Raw genomic sequence first — 18,064 nt, forward strand, 5'->3', positions numbered from 1 at the left:
GTCAATTTAATTTAGGTAAAGTACTGTAGTACATTTTATATTTAAAATTTCATACACACAAAAAAACAAACAAATAAATATGTGGAAAAACTATTATTTTCAACCTTCATTCTGACCCTCTGTCTGAAATGATCGCTTATCAATGGGCGGCTCCTTTAAGGCTTGTCAGTAAACGATCACTGTTATGATTGGTTTACGTCATTGCATAGGAAACTCGCAAAAACATTATCCATATAAAACCGTAATTTACAGACAAAGCATTTTACTGCAATTTACTTGTTTGTGATGCAGCTGCTGTCAGATCCAATACAGTTGGCAACAAAAGTTTCTCTGCAAACTCTCCATTACACTCTGCCTCGTTGACAAAGCAAAATGCTCCGAACAAACATACAATCCCTCGACGCGATCTGGGGCAGCTTTAAAATAAACCATTCACTTGATGCTGGGCTCTTTCTGAAGTCTGTACATAGACCCAAATGAGTCGTTTAAACTGGACGCATCAAAACGCGTCTTTTACTCTTCAATTTGTCCTGTTGTCAACAGACTCAAGTGTGTGGAGTATGTCAGAAACTGAACGCACATCTGTATACGGTATCCAGTGTAGACAGCATCAGTAACTATATTGGGTTCTATTTGCTTTTGACGAAACAATCAAAACAAGCCATTTTTGGAGACTGATTAAATAAATATTTGTTTATAATGAGTTTATAATTTTTAGCTATGAAACCTTCTAGATGTTTAATGGTACAAAGACCTCTTATTTGTCAAAAGATTGTCAAGGCAAATTTGATTTCTTATGTCATGATGACCCCTTTAAAACACAGAATGCATTGAATCAGCAATAAATCATCTCCATAAAAAAAAAAAAACATATTGCATAATCCACTAGTATCTTTTATCTCCTCACCATCTCCTGACAGTGCTCTTTTGAGGAGTTTCTCAGTCTCCAAACAATCCTGCTTTGTCTCTTGGTCCAGCTGTCGGCTGTAAGTCTTAAACCACTGACGGAGAGTGTCCAGAGGAGTGTTTCCCTATGAATAAATGTGTACATATAAGACTAATGTGCATAGAAGTCAGTTTTGTTCCCGAAAGGAAGATGAAAATGCTAGTGAAAGTTGCCTCATATATGCTCACCGAGACAAAAAGCATTTTATTAGATATTATTACATATTTAAAATATCCGTTTTCTATTTTAATATTAGAATGTAATTTCTTCATGTGATCAAAGCTGAATTTTCAGCATCATTACTCCAGTCTTCAGCGTCACATGATCCGTCAGGAATCATTCTAATATGTTAATTTGCTGCTCAAGAAACATTTCTAATAATTAAATAGTTGTGCTGCTTCATATTTTTGTGGAAACTGTGATAAATTGTTTTCAGAATTCTTTGATTAAAGAAAAGTAAAAAAAAATAGCACTTACTTGAAATAGAAATATTTTGTAGCATTATAAATGCTGTTCATAAAACGTGTCTTTAAGACAATTTAATGCATATTTTCTAAATAAAATGTATAAAGCTAAGTTAGAAACCATAAATGCATGCAATTAGAAATGTTTGACATTTGTGTCTATTTGTGCCTGACCTTGCCATTGCGAACAGTGACAGACGCCCCTTTCTGCACCAGCAGTCGTGCTACATGGAAGTGGCCGCAGTTCAGCGTGTCATGCAGGGGTGTGACACCATCACAGTCTCGACCCCCAGGGTCATTTATATTTGCTCCACGGTCCAGCAGTAAAGTTACAATCTCTGAAAAAAAAACAGGTTTCAATCAATTTGCGTCTTTTTCGCAACTTAAAAGTACGTTTGCACTCCCACAGTCTCTTTTCTTCCGTTATCTGCAAATAAGAAATTATGTAAAGAAAAATATTCCACAGTTACTAAATAAACCTGAAAACCACATTATTCATGATCTTTTATCTTCTAATCCTGAAACCAGACATTTGATATCTTGTTTTGTTCATGCTTTTGCAACATCTACATGCACCAACCATCTTAAAGGAGCCTGGTCTACTGAGCTGAATGATGAAGTGTCTGATGAAATATGGGACGAAGGCCTGTCGAGAATAAAGAGCTGTTCTGTAAATTTCGGTTTCGGTTTCGGTTTCGCTCGTGTGTAAATGTTTGTCCTTGGTTGCCCTATGTTGTTTACTGTTTTATGATTTTGTGTCTGTTAATAATAATAATAATAATAATAATAATAATAATATAAAAAAAGTATATAAAAAAAAAAACAGGTTTCAGTCTCCCTGATTAGCTATAACTATTATGAATATATATGTTAAACCTGCAGAATGCCGTACCTTGATGACCATAGTTACATGCTTCATGCAGAGGAGTCCACCCACAGTAATCCCTCAAGTTAACCGGGTGACCCTGTCAGAGAAAAACAAACACATAACACTTAGGGCCCAATTTTAACGATCGGAGCGCATGGTCTGAAGCGCATGACGCAGGTGCACTTAGGGCATGTCCGAATCCACTTTTGCTAGTTTAACGATGGAAAAAAACAGTCTGCGCGCCAGACACATGGTCCAAAATGATTGTACCTAGTCTGCTAAAAATAGCGCTTCAACCCGGGCACGTCCTCATGCAGCTTAAGGAGTTAATGAGTCATGGGTGTGTTTGGGCGTAACATGCAATAAACCAATCAGAGTCTCATCTCTCATTCCCTTTAAAAGCCAGTTGCGCTTGCACCATGGCAGAGTCACTATTTTCATGGAAAGACTGACTCTTCTCCAGAGAGGAATCCTTTTATTTGTAATATTTAAAAATGTTTGTGTGTTGCTGCATCACTGTGTGTGCAATAAGCAGAGTGTACACACGCTGTGCCACTGCCTATAGGTGCATATTAACGCACCCTTTAAACAACACAAAAAATACAGTTTTTTGTTGGTCAGTTGCGCAGTCATTTTCAGTTGCCTCAAAATAGCAACGCGCCAACAATGCCCCTGAACCCACCTCATTTTCAGACCAGCACGCCCATGGGCAAATAGATGGGCCCAGTGCATTTGCTATTTAAACAATGTGGCACTGGATGTGAAAATGATAACTGCGTTGGGCTGAAACTAGCAAAAAACATGTGCGTCGCACCTGGCGCCGCATTGCGCCTGGTGTATGATAGGGCCCTAAAGGGTCCATTTTACACATGGTGTATTAACATCCATCAAATACTTCCAAGGTCAAAGCCATAACATTGAAAAAACCCAACCCACCTGATCAATCAGGCACTGAACCTGCTTTAGGTTTCCCTCTATACAGGCCCTGTGAAGAACCGTCTCACCCTTCTCATTTCGTCGGTTCCACTGTGCAAACACAGAACAAACAAGATGAACAAACAATAAAACATGCGAGGGTAAAGCACAGCATAAACCAGTCTCTCAGATCTCACCCTTTGTGTCTTCCTCCTGCCCGTGACCATCTTATCGTAACCCTCCAGATCATCATCTGCACAAACAGATTATTCATCCCTCAGACATAAATGAACATCCTGATTACAAGCATGAATAAACATCTTTATTTTATCAAAACAAACTGAACCAGGCCGATTTTTTTTTTTTAAACCTGCCACATTGCACATTTTGTTAATTGAACATATAACACAGTAAATATTACAAAGTAAATATCAGCACAATGAAGGTCCACTAATGTGATATAATAGTACTTTGATATACAATATGGCACATATCATGGTATTTATGCCAAGGTACTTCAATGGCCTTGCAAAGCCAATTCAAAATATTAATAAATATTATAATAGTATATAAAATACTTAATTAAGAGTGATACCACTACAGTACTTTATGTATCTTATCTGCATTGCAATAAAAACATTTTTTAGTATTCTATTAGCATTCTGTAAACCTTTGTATGTTGTGTGTGTATTACCGGAGTCAGAGTATTGAATGTCACTGTCCACCAGGGGTTCACTATTCTCCACCTCATCTTCCTCATCCTCCTCTTCACTATCTTCCAGTCTCAGGCCGTCCCGCTCACACAGCTCCATCAGCCGTGCCTCTGTGTCGTCGCACTGTGAGGAGCCGCAGCGCCGCTGGGCCGGAACCCACGCTCTCAAAACACGCCTCTGGAATTACATCACAGATGGAAATACATCTCTTATCCAAAGTGACATTTAATATTTGATTAAAGGTTCAGTAACTGAAGAATCTTCTGGGGTTTGAACCTCCAACTTTGGCTTAGCAGTCCAGAGTTATCTGTTTATCACTGATTTATGAATGCAATTGTCTTCCGTCATTGAACATATGCAAAAGAATATCCTAGAGCTTCAAATTCTAGATGTCAAACTTTGGTGCACTATATCCAACATACTATGTCAGATTCACTGTGGATGGATGATATGTAAAATTTGTATTATCTGGTCTTTATTTGAGAAAATGTGAATCCCAGTGCACAGACTGGTACGCAGCCAGAATGCATTATTTGTATTTATGCTCTTGACCGCTAAGTGGCGCTATAAATAGAGGTTTTTAGTTATGGAGTGGGCATATTACAGCTTGTTTTCATGAGCAGCAGTCAACCATGCCATGTGAAAATTACAAAATAAATTCTATCAATCATTTTTTTTTAAATCACATTCACATAAGCAAATGTAGTAATCAAAAGCAGTGTTAGATACTTTCTTTTTACTTGCAGTTTTTTTGTGAACAAAAATACTATATTAGGTTTAAAGAACAGAATCAAAGAGTTATTTAAAGTATAAATGTTTTAACAATTATTTTGTAAAAAAAAAAAAAAAAAAAAAAAAATTATTTCTAAAGTATTTATTTTGTAAAATTTTAACATTTACTAATGCATAATTAAAATCTAAAATTGTATTTGTTACAATTTAATAGACATTGAGTTAACATGACCTAAAAATGAACAGAACTGGCTTTATTCATTTTTTTATACTGCTCTCTGAGGTCAACTTATGACGTTTGCGTGGTTTTTACATTCAAAAACATCATAATGAATAAGTAATAGGCTATTTTCTACCCTGGTTTTGAGCCTAGCTCTTGAAGCGCTCGGTTTTTATGGGAGTGCCGTATTGAAGACTTGGAAGATTGGATAACAGTTTAGCATATTATAATGAGCTTCGGCTCCAGCATCAGTACATGTGGGGAATTGTTTTGAAAATGTGGAAAAACGGCAACCGGAATGAATCACCCACAAAACGTCTTTATCAAACAAACACAATGATTTATCTCTCATCCACCCGCAATTAATTGGAATGTTATTTTGTATTACTTGGCCCGCCCGACCGGTGGATATAACCGCGCACCGCATCACTCACACACACACACACACACACACACACACACACACACACACACACACACACACACACACACACACACACACACACACACACACACACACACACACACACACACACACACACACACACACACACACACACACACACACACACACACACACACACACACACACACACACACACACACACACACACACACACACACACACACACACACACACACACACACACACACACACACACACACACACACACACACACACACACACACACACACACACACACACACACACACACACAAATCAGCATGTTCAAAACTTCCGCGATTGTATTTTTCCTTTAAATATCAAGTTAAGAGAGTGAACAACGCACATCAAGAAAGGAATATTATTTCACTATTTAAGATAGCCCATCGGGCAGGCCGGTGATACATTTTGGTAGCCGACTGGAAAACACATTAGCCCCGGGACATCGGGCTTTGTGAGCTCTGGCCTATACATGTTCGAGTCTGATGTCCCAAATCGCAGGACAATGAACCAACAACACCTTAAATACAAAGGATACTCCGGTCTGTGACAGCGTGGTAAGTTATATTTAATTAGACACGGACACATAATCAGTAGACATAAAACGATCTGTAACAATGCAATCTATCACATATTAAAAAATGTTTTACTCACATAAGTGTGTTGCACCATTCCTGTCGGATCCAATATAGAAGGCACAGCATAGTTTTTTAATCTCATTCTGTCTGCAAATCCAGTATCTTGTTTACAAACGAATCCACGGTGAAATGAAGCGAACAAACGTGCAATGTCTCGCCCTCGTGAGCTGGATCTTCATTAAAAATAAAGTTTAACCGCATTCCTAATATTGGAATCCGAAGGAAGCTTATGCAGCGACTGTGTTCTTCCCCAACCAGGCACTGCTCAATATTTTGTAATCTTCAATGGCATGTTCATTGCTTGGTAGCCTGATACGGTTTAGCATCACGTAGGCCTATGTTATTTATGTTACATGTCATGCACGAATTGGTGGGCGGGGCTACAGAATTAGGCATTCTTCTGTTGAGGCAGCGTTTAGCTGCTCTCCAACCTCAAAGGGAAGCAAATTCGACTAACAAGGAAGTTTTCAGCTCTGAAACTTACAGGATATTCTTATATAAACATTACTTTTTATATATCAGAAGCTCAAGGGAAAGTTGATTTCTCAATTCATGACCCCTTCAATGTTAAAAAACATTAATAAATACTGCAGCAAATGTTTTGCTTAGTGTTAATGCATTAACTAACATAAACTAATTGGATCCTATTGTAAAGTAGCATCAATAATAAATCTAAATATACACACCAAATAATTGTACAGTTAGGGCAGAAATGCTGTGCATGTGTTATTACAATAAAATTACATTAAAGAGCATGATATCATCTAAATATATTGACCATCAGCCACCATGCTTTCCAAAGTATCAGCATCGGCTATCAAAACACTCATGTTGGTTGACTATTACAGTACCACTGACAAACTACATTGTTTTCAGAAAGTACGCCTCTTGAAATCATGAAAACAGTGAGTCTCCTGAAAATGAAACCAGCGTGTGAACATTAAGACTTAAGAAAGACTGTAACCAATTTAACCAACCTGTTGTTTGTTTAGTCCTGATCTCTCAGCACAGCTCAGAGCAGCACTAAAACTTTGATCAATGGTCTCCATTGGCTGTCCGGTCTCTTCCTGACAAGCAGCTATATTCAACCATGTCTCGCACTCCTGAAAAACACAATAACAAGACAAACATTGAAAAATGAGGATGTTTGTGCAATGTCACTCAGCTCTCAGGATGATGTACAACAGATTTTACTCAAAAATTGTAAGTGGAGTTACTCATCTGTGGGTATGTTACCTCTTTAGGGTTGCCCTGTCTCAGCTTTAATTCTTGTCTGTAATGTTCCACGGCCCTGTGATGTTGTCGCAAATCTGTGAATGTTGCCGCCAACGACACGTGAATGACGGCTAACTCACGAGCAGGCTTCCCTAAAGTCTCTGCACACGCCAGCTAATACACAAACACATGAAGTTAGAACTTTAAATAAAGGTTATACATTAATATTTTTGAAAATTAATAAATACAGAATAAAAAAAACATTTCATTTTAACTATAAAGAAACAAGTAATATGGCTGCAATATATTAAAGTGCCACTATTATGCTTTTTCGATAGTACCTTTCATGTAGAGTGAAATATAGCTGTTTGTGAATGTAAAACGTTAGCAAAGTGGACCGTCTGACCAATCAGAGCAAAGTAGGCTCTCGGAAAGAAGGGGTTTAGAGAGACCGGATCCTTTATCAAACTGTTTAGACACTGTGAGAAAAGCTGTGATGCTGCAATGTATATTTCTGAACCTGGATGCATGCAAATCTATTGTAGAAGCCCTACAAACAAAATTAGGAACCTTTAAAATAGAATAATAGGGGCACTTTAAAGGTGCAGTGTGTAGTATTTATAAGGATCTATTGACAGAATGCAATATAATATACATAACTATTTTTTTTAGTGGTCTATAAAGACTTTACATAATGAACCGTTATGTTTTTATTACCTTAGAAGAGCCATTTCTATCTCCATACACCGCGGGTCCCCTTACAGTGAAATTGCCTTTTTTTTTGCGCCGTCATGTTTCTATAGTATCTCTAAACGGACAAACTGCTCTACAGAGCGCTAGCTACTCTCTGCTGTCTCAGATGACGACATCTTTGTCCTGTGTCGGCCACCGTAGCTTCTCTATGTGCTTTGAAAAGGAAGGGGTGAGCGGTTGCAATTCACAACCTCATCACTAGATGCCGCTAAAATTTACACAGTGCACCTTTAATTGTTTTTGGGTGTATTGTACATATTCTTACTTGTGTTTGATAAGCTTCCAGAGCTTTGTTATAGCAGCCCACTTTGCAGTAAAGATCTCCCAACTGCTCTGACAGATCCATGGCCTCATGGGAAAACTTATCCATCACTTCTGCTGCCGTCTGCTCCAGCTGACAGCCACGGATCGCTGCATCAGAAACATATTCAGTCAAACGCTATGCTAATATCTGCTAATAATGTTATGAGAAGCCACAGTGCTTTCATTTAGCATCTTCTAACTGACAAATCATCTCCATTAGGCTCAAATAAGCTGTGCAGCTTAGAGAGATAAACCGCTGTTGGATCTGGCAAAATCGCTCACAGATGTTCTTAATCTCACCGTGTTTGAAATCTTTCTTGACAGCCTCACGGTCAGAAGGCTGCTGGGAGCCCAGACAGAACGCTTTCTTCAGAGAACGCCGCGCCGCCGCAAAGTCAGCGAGATGAAGCAATATCTGAACAGATAAACAGCAAGAAATAAATAGTCAAATTATTAAAAAGGACAGGAAATAAACTGTACAGGTACATATTGGTCATATTGCTGTTTGGAGATGCAGTGGGATTATCACCTTGCCGATACTATGGAAGCACTCGCTCTCGCTGAACTTGTCCTTCATTTTGCGGGCACATTCTTTAGACTGCTCAAAACAGCGCATGGCGCGCGAGTGCTGCCCGTTTCGGAAGTGAATGCTGCCCAGGTTGAAGTTGGCACGATACAGATCCTCTAGAAGGTTGTTTTTCCTAGGAGAAAAGAAGTGAGATAGCCACAAAATGGTTTTGTACCAACTAGGGTTGGGTATCGTTTGAATTTTAACGATTCAAATAGGGTAAAAAACACATTTAATATTAGGCTATTATTGCAAAACATTGCATTGCATTGCATTTTTACACTTTCTTTCGGATAGCTCTGTCCATAATTTATTGTACTAACTTAATCCACTGCTATATTCATCATATTAGCCTAACATATTATTGTATACCTCTAACTGTAAAATTCTGTTCAAGTAATAACCGTCTGTATATTTATTCATAGTACATAGTCACCTGTAAATTCTGTTTATAGTAATAGCCATCTGTATATTATATTCATAGTACATAGTCACCTGTAAATTCTGTTTATAGTAATAGCCATCTGTATATTATATTCATAGTACATATTCACCTGTAAATTCTGTTTATAGTAATAGCCATCTGTATATTATATTCTAGTACATATTCACCTGTAAATTCTGTTTATAGTAATAGCCATCTGTATATTTATTCACTGTATATATTCATCTGTAAATTCTGTTTATAGTAATAGCCATCTGTATATTATATTCTAGTACATATTCACCTGTAAATTCTGTTTATAGTAATAGCCATCTGTATATTATATTCTAGTACATATTCACCTGTAAATTCTGTTTATAGTAATAGCCATCTGTATATTTATTCACTGTATATATTCATCTGTAAATTCAGTTCTACTTATAGTAATAACCATCTCTCTACTTATACATATTTATATATATTCAGAACATTTTTATGTCCTGCACTTACGCAACCATTGTATATCCTGCACTTGCTGCTATTGCACTTCTGGTTAGACCTAAACTGCATTTCGTTGCCTTGTACTTGTGTAATGACAATAAAGTTGAATCTAATCTAATCTAATCTAATTGTAGCTGAATACCATGAACAAAAGTCAACAGGCTAGCAACTTTTGTCTATGGTTTAAAAATATCATAGCAAAAAAAAAGAAGAAAAAAAGCCTAATATAAATTTCCAGCATTATTAAAGACATGTAAACACTTAGTAATTAAAAAAGAACAAATAAAAAAAAATTGCAATTGCACAAATAAATACAATTGAACAAAGATGATTGAAATACACATTTTCAGGTAGGTACAGAAACTGTAATCAAATGTAAAATAACACTGCACTTTATTGATAAATTATATTGGCTATACATTACAAAAATAGTTCAAAGTTACTCTGTTTAGAACAGCAAGTGAATTTTCTCGTCTTTTGTTGTTTGATTGACGTTATCATAGAAACGGCATCAAGAAAATCTGCCGTCAATGACATAACCGGCTGTGTTTACGAGAGTATTTTGACATTTTTGTGTGTATTTGTCCATTTGCGTGCTGTGCAAAAAGACGAGGAAGATAACTCATTATTGAGTTCATTATTGCGCACTATTCATTCACTATGAGAAGCCGTTCTGTGTGTGTGTGTGTGTGTGTGTGTGTGTGTGTAGCGGTTAAAAATCACAATGAAATGCACACACAGTAACCGATAAGCGGAATCGAAATGCGCGTTTCTTATTGAATCACCGGTTCTGGGCAATTTGGAACCTGTACTAAAATGGAACCGGTTATCGATACCCATCCCTAGTACCAACACAGGCATCATGAATTCCATCTCATCTACAATATTTTGATGAAGTGTCGAAACCCAGAGTTGTAATCATTTAATTTTGTTTTAATTAAATTTGTTATATAACATTCTTAACCTAAAAAAACTAGGTTGCCCTTATAAATATTTAAAATAACTATTATTTAGTTATACAAATGCTAAATTTAAATTATTTTGAGATTCAGTGATTTGGCACAAAATGGTGCTGGACAATCGATTAATCGCATCCAAAATAAACGTTTGTGTTTAAATAATATGTGTGTGTACTAGGGATGCAACAATACAGTTAGTCCACGGTTCAATACATACAGTACCTCGGTTTTTTAACCACGGTTTTCGGTTCGGTTCTGATGACATCGGCTTGTCACATCAGTTTTTTTCTATTCTATTCTTAGGCGGCAGGGACAGCAAGAGGTTAAGGAGAAAAAAATACTATTTTGCAATACTCTTTCTTTATTTTACTTAAAAGACTTGAAAAACCGTACTTAAACTTAAAACTTTACTTAAAAAAAAACCCTTTTACACATTCCTAATATTTTGTATAATATAAAATAAATATATATAAAGATTTACACTGGCAGCTCAGAGCAGTACGGCAGCATTCAAGTATGAAATTGAACGAATAAATGTAAAAATAAAACACTACATAGACTTCACTATAAAATATACATTGATTCTTGTGTATTTCTACTGTATTAAAGTTTTTCAGTCAAGAGCAGTGAGTGAGTTTCTTTTTGTCTTTTGCCGTTTTATTAACCACTAAAGGAATAGTTCACTCATCGATTATTCACACTGAAGTTGTTTTAAACCTGAATAAAGTTCTTTCTTCTGTTGGACATAAAATATATTTTGAAGAATGTTGGAAACCAACCAGTTGCTGGACCCCATTGTCTGGTATTCAATTGTCTGTGTTCAACAGAAGAAATTAATACAGTTTTGGAACAACATTAGAGTGAGTAAATACTGACATTATTTTAGATGTGAACTGTCCCTTTAAGGACAGCGTGTTCACTAGGCTGCGCTGCTGTCAGTTTAAGACCTCTACACATCTAATATACAGACACACGCGATTTTACTATCACTTTAGACATAACCGACTGTGTTTATGTTAACCTTGTGTGTATTTGACAGAATTAGTGCAGTAAGACTACTTAGTCCAGTAATCACGTGTTTGACAGGCTTTTAGTGCTCGCGCTCAGAAAAGCGCATGTTAAAACAGTGCATAAGCTTTAAGCACGCAAATTAAATGTTTAAACGGCAAGGCTTTAAAACACATGGAGACAAATTATAGAATGTGTACAAAAATAATTAATTAAATACGAAACAAACAAAAAAACGCAATTCACAAGCGCGTATTGAACCGTGAATGCCGTACCGAACGGTTCAATATTATAATGAGAATTGTGGCATCCCTAGTGTGTACTGTGTATAATTATTATGTACTGTATATATAAATACACACTCCTTTATGTATATATATTTAAGAAATATTTGCATGTATATACATTTATATAATTCATCTTATATATAAATATAAATATAAAAATGTTCTTAAATATATGCATGCATGTGTGTGTATTATATATATATATATATATATATATATATATATATATATATATATATATATATATATATATATATATATATATATATATATATATATATATATATATATATATATATATATATATATATATATATATATATATATATATATATATATATATATATATATATATATATATATATACACACATTCACGTAATAATTATACACAGTACACACACGTATATTATGTAAACACAAACTTTTATTTTGGATGCGATTAATCATGATTAATTGATTTCCCTTGTCTGGCTATCACCAGACCAAGCTCAATTTAAGATTGAACATTGGTCTGGGGAGTCTGCTCTGTATTTTCTACTGCACAGGAGGCGTGATCAACGAGCATAATTCAAATGACTTTATACGCAATTGGATAGTCCATCAACCAATCAGACCACAAGAGGCGTGATCAACAGGCAACGACCCATCGCTTCTCTATCCGTCGTCATGTTAAACCCGCCAATAGTGCACCAGGTGGATAAGCCAGTCTCTGATTGGTTCTCGCAAAAGTGTAACAGAAGCAGGAGAAATGAATGTACAGGTTTCCAGACTGAGTTGCAGGGTGAAATCAAATCGCCGGCAGATCAGGCTGGGTTTACCCAGTCCATGATTTCCCAGCAGTAATATAAAAATATTACATACACAACATTTCATCACACAACTTGCTTAATTTGTTTGTTGATTTATAATTTAACACCATGCTAGCTACCGTAGCTATTTTCATGGGAAGAAACCGGTTAAATTAGGCGAAAGCATTTATTTGAAATAGAAATAGTTTGTAACATTATAAATGTCTTTACTGTCACTTTTGATCTATTTAGCATTCTTGCTGAATAAAAGTTTTTTGTGTATCACGGTTTCTACAAAAATATTAAGCAGCGCAATTGTTTGCAACATTGATAATAATAATACATTTTTCCTGAGCATTAAATCATTATATTAGAATGATTTCTGAAGGATCATGTGACACTGAAGACTGGAGTAATGATGCTGAAAATTCAGCTTTGCATCACAGGAAAAAATTACATTTTAAAATATATTACAATAGAAAATAGCTATTTTAAATTGTAATAATATTTCACAATATTACTGGTAACTTTTTACTGTATTTCCAAATAAATGCAGCCTTAGTGAGCATAAGAGACTTCTTTCAAAACATAAAAATGTATTAAATTGTTCCACAATTTTGCTCGTTTATAGACAAAAGTTTCCTACTCTGCGATGTAGATGCTCTGTCGTATGAGGTCACTGCAGCGCTGCGGTTGCTTCATCCCATCATACACACAGCCCAGATTCAGCAGGAGACGGGCCTTCATCTCACTGAGCTCTCGCGAGGACACTGTACCTGCAGAAAGAGAGACATGGAGAAAAGGAACAGGTTATACAGTGTATAATGTTTTTAGGAAACATAGCAGATTATCACATTTCTAGTAGTATGTCATTCTGAGCAGGGTAACCGTGTCATTTTAAATATACAAATTCATTCTTTAACCTTCTAGACGCTCATCTACAATGGCCAAACTCTTCATGAACGCATCTTCAGCATGCTTCAAGCTGTCCCGTGAATGGTCCGAGTCAAAGAGGAAGAGGTATGTTCTTCCAATAGTGGCCAGGGCCCTCTGCTCCTCTGCTGCATCATGGACAGATCGAGCCAGATTCAGATGAAGCCTCTGGTGCTGAGAGAGAACGAGAAAGTGCATGTGTGAATGACTGCACTCAATGCACAGACGACCCTTCTAGCTGTATTTGCAAACCTTCAGAGCAGAATCAATGTTCCCCAGTTCTGCATAGCACTCTCCAATCTTCCTATTGGCTACAGCAGATCCAATCACATCATGCAAAATCTCAGACAGCGCCAATTCCTGCCGATGCTCTTCGATAGCAGCTCGATAGTCACCTAGAAGAAACATGTGGCTGACTGAATATCACATAATACATTCATTCAACGGACATTGGTCACAAAAATGGTTATCATAATCATAACGCTGACAGATCACAGAGCCACCCTTCTAGGGTTTGAACCTACAGCTTTGAGTCCAGACCTTTAACCACTTTATTATTAAGTCTATAGGGCTTCATTCGCTGTTTTACCTGTTTTAGCGTAAACTTCCCCCAGCTGATTGCACAGACTGGCTTCCTCTTTCAGGTTATTGCTGCTTTGGGCTTTACTCTTGGCCTTCTGTATTTCTGCAAACACATGAAATTAATAATGATAGTTTACTATATGCATTTTGTATTATATATGTGTAATAACATACTATATTAAATCATAACTGCTTAAATAAATAACTAATATATATATATATATATATATATATATATATATATATAAAATCGATTAATCATTAAACACATCTAACACAAACATTTGTGTTTATATAATATATGTATGTATGTATGTATGTGTGTGTGTGTGTGTGTGTGTGTGTATATATATATATATATTTATGTATGTATATGTGTGTATGTGTATATATGTGCAATGTGTATATATGTGTGTGTGCACTTATTTTATTTATATATATATATATATATATACTATAATTAACAATTATGGTTTAGTTTAACATTAGTTTAATATACATTATATAATACAAAATGTGTGTGCATATAATGGCGTTTTTGATCTAACATGAAAGTGTTTATATAATAAATGTGTGTTTTTTATGCATGTATGTATGTGTGTATGTATGTATGCACGTGTGTGTGTGTGTGTGTGTGTGTGTATAATATATATATATATATACATATACACACACACACACGCATACATACATACATTATATAAACACAACTGTTTGTGTTAGATGTGATTAATGATTAATCGATTTGATAATCATGATATATACATATATACAAGTGTATATATGTATGTATATATATATATATATATATATATATATATATATATATATATATATATACATACATATATATATATACACATATATATATATACATATATACATACATATACACCTACACACACACACACACACACACACACACACACACACACACACACACACACACACACACTATAAATACTGGTATATACTGGTAACTAATTCTGGTATATATAGGTACTTTGGTAAATAAAATTCAGGACATTACATTAAATAAATATATAAATTAATGTTAAATATACATACACATTTACTGAAATATAAATGACTTATGTAAACAAACAAACAAGAAATGTTGTGGTTTACATTAAAATACAAATTTTTCATTAGAATTTGACAAACATATGACAATAAATTGCAGATCTTAAAAAGATGATAAAAAATAATATTGCTGAGGATTTTATAGGTAATAACTTACGCTTGATTTCTTTTGTAGACGTCATCCTGTCCATTTACCAGGACCTCTACAGCGGATTACTTCAAATTTACGCGCATCTAATGATTCACAAACACTACGCGCGCGCGAACAACTCAAGTAATATAAATCACGTCCTCGATGATTTCTTTATATCGGGTTTAAAGCTGATCAATACTTATGATCGTCTATTTTCATTGATGAGTTGATTCTTTTAAAGCGGCGCGCCAAAGTTCACGGCACGGAAACATTAAGAGACGCTGATTGGCTAGTGCAGTGACGTCAGGAGTCTCCCACAATTCTCTGTCGGAAAATGTCCATATCGAGAGGCCATCTTGATAAGGACATTGTCGTTCTGCTTTTTTCAGTGAAATATTTATTAAAAAGCCACATATGCCGATGTGGCTAATGTGTATAAGGTATGTGTATTCACGTATAAGGTAAGACATCTGTTCTTTCCTTTTTTATTGTAATTACCGGTAATCTCAACAGTATTTACTGAATATCATTATATAATAAAATACTTAAACCAAGTGTATTTGAGAGTGACAGGTGTTACTATTCTATTATTAATTAATAATGGGACTCAAGCATCGATACTCATGTATTTCATTTTCCTTCTTCTTAAAAGTGTTTTATGATTGTAAAATCATGCCAATGTTAGCTTTAAATGAGATTTCAGGATTAAAAAATGAGGAGCATGTTATATTGGAAGGAAGAATTGGTTACGGTATTAAATGGCAAACTCCAGCATATAATTAAATATTGCTTTTATTGTATTATACAAAAAGGCATAGAAAAAAAAAAGCTCAAAGGCAAAGCAACGCTAACTTTTGGCGCTCTAGCGGTTAATAAACAAAACTGCATGCGTTTTGCGGAAGAACATTGTAGGCGGAGCTACTTCTCTCTGTTTACGTCTATGACGAGTCACGCAGGTACTGTGATACAGTCCACAGCGGTGCGACCCTTTTACTGTCTATGGTGCGACCCGAACCGGACTAAAATAGTCCAAATATAAACACTTACGTGTACCGTAGTGATTCAGCGTAAGGAAAATGGATTCATGATGTACTCTCTCATTCTTTTTTTTTATTTTGAGCACCAGAACGTTACATTGTGCAGCTATATAATCAGTTATTAATATTGTGTTGGTTCTCCCTTGTTTTTGATTACAGCATTAACTCTCCTGGGCATTGGCTCAGTAAACTTAACTTCTTATCAATCCTCATTAATTCTTCCCAAAGTTGAGCTTCATTGGAAGACCGGCATGGCTTATCACAATTCAGGTTTATAATTTCCCAAAGGTTTTCATTGGCTTCTAAGTCAGGAGACTGAGGGGCCACTTGAAGACTTCAAAATGCTGAGCATTTTCATTGCGTGGTGTGTTTGTTATCATGTTGGAAAACACACATTTGATCTCTAATTCTTTGCTAGATTGTGTTCAGCCGGATTTCCAAGTATTGGTCACTTTCAAAGTGGCAGCAACTTTGTAGGTCCTCCCAACACCTTCTGCAGACATGCGTCCTCAATAACATTATGTTTTCTAGAGCTGCTGTACAGCCAAAACAATCTCTTCCATTAATTTCCTATTATCACAGTAAAGCTGCTTTGAAACAATCTGTTTTGTAAAAAGCGCTAGGCCTATATAAATGAAGCTGACTATGTATTAAAACACTCCAGTCGTCTCCTACGAACATACCTGACACCGTCCAATGCTCAGTTGTTAAATTTTGACTTTGTCGGACTGCAGAACACAGAAATCTTCCGGTCCTTGTTCTTTGGTAAATGCAAGGTGTTTTTTGTAGTAGATAAAACCAATAAATGTTTTATTTACTGGTTCACATTCACAACTTCTCACTCCAGCCACTTATAGCCGTTGGCTTATAGTTCAAGGTGATATTGGATCTGGAGGTCTTATCCAGGTCTTTAGAAGCTGTTTTGAGGTGGTCACACATTCAGGGTGTTTTTCATCCTCCTGTCAAAATGCTGACTAGTCTTCCTTGACCAGCCACATCACTTAACATTCTGCATGCTAGTGGTCTCACTGCGCTTTGAAATAATTCTGTGGACGTTGTGATATATATATATATATATATATATATATATATAAAAAATATACACACACACGCAGTGTTGGGGAAAGTTACTTTGAAAAGTAATGCATTACAATATTGCGTTACTCCCTTAAAAAGTAACTAATTGAGTTACTTAGTTACTTTTTAAGAAAAGTAATGCGTTACATTACTTTTGCGTTACTTTTTCTCACCTGGGCTGGGCTTGCTTTTTTGTTTAGTTTTTTAATAGCAAAAAAAATCCTTTTTTGTGCAAATGTAAAGACCTCTTCATACCAAAATTGAAATAATAAGCCTCAGGCTGAGATAAAAATGCAAATTTACGCATGAACCATACTGCCGTGCTGTGCTGCCATTCTGGACAATGGAAGAATAGGACGCAGGAGAAAAACGTTTTACCAATAAAAACAAAAAATCTAGTAATTTTTGCTCATGGCTTAACTGAATCAAAGATCAGCAGCACGACATTGGTCAATAAAGGTAGATTAAAT

The 18,064-nt window shown here is 35.7% G+C and overlaps 1 protein-coding gene across 1 annotated transcript in view; it reads right to left on the reverse strand.

Moving 5' to 3' along the window:
- Positions 1 to 15,529, reverse strand: part of tonsl (tonsoku-like, DNA repair protein) — a gene marked incomplete at its 5' end in the record, with an annotated part of 36,169 nt that extends 20,640 nt beyond the window's left edge. The window contains 16 exons of the mRNA XM_079833349.1: positions 908 to 1,031; positions 1,585 to 1,748; positions 2,303 to 2,375; positions 3,215 to 3,304; positions 3,391 to 3,446; positions 3,888 to 4,083; positions 6,919 to 7,044; positions 7,178 to 7,330; positions 8,175 to 8,320; positions 8,513 to 8,627; positions 8,742 to 8,913; positions 13,396 to 13,525; positions 13,673 to 13,856; positions 13,935 to 14,077; positions 14,272 to 14,367; positions 15,505 to 15,529. Of these exons, the coding sequence (XP_079689475.1) occupies positions 908 to 1,031; positions 1,585 to 1,748; positions 2,303 to 2,375; positions 3,215 to 3,304; positions 3,391 to 3,446; positions 3,888 to 4,083; positions 6,919 to 7,044; positions 7,178 to 7,330; positions 8,175 to 8,320; positions 8,513 to 8,627; positions 8,742 to 8,913; positions 13,396 to 13,525; positions 13,673 to 13,856; positions 13,935 to 14,077; positions 14,272 to 14,367; positions 15,505 to 15,529 (1,993 nt within the window). The remainder of the gene's footprint in view (positions 1 to 907; positions 1,032 to 1,584; positions 1,749 to 2,302; positions 2,376 to 3,214; positions 3,305 to 3,390; positions 3,447 to 3,887; positions 4,084 to 6,918; positions 7,045 to 7,177; positions 7,331 to 8,174; positions 8,321 to 8,512; positions 8,628 to 8,741; positions 8,914 to 13,395; positions 13,526 to 13,672; positions 13,857 to 13,934; positions 14,078 to 14,271; positions 14,368 to 15,504) is intronic.
- Positions 15,530 to 18,064: the final 2,535 nt, after the last annotated feature.

This window comes from Gobio gobio, assembly GCF_949357685.1.
Source record: "Gobio gobio genome assembly, chromosome: 13".
NCBI classification, from domain to species: domain Eukaryota; kingdom Metazoa; phylum Chordata; class Actinopteri; order Cypriniformes; family Gobionidae; genus Gobio; species Gobio gobio.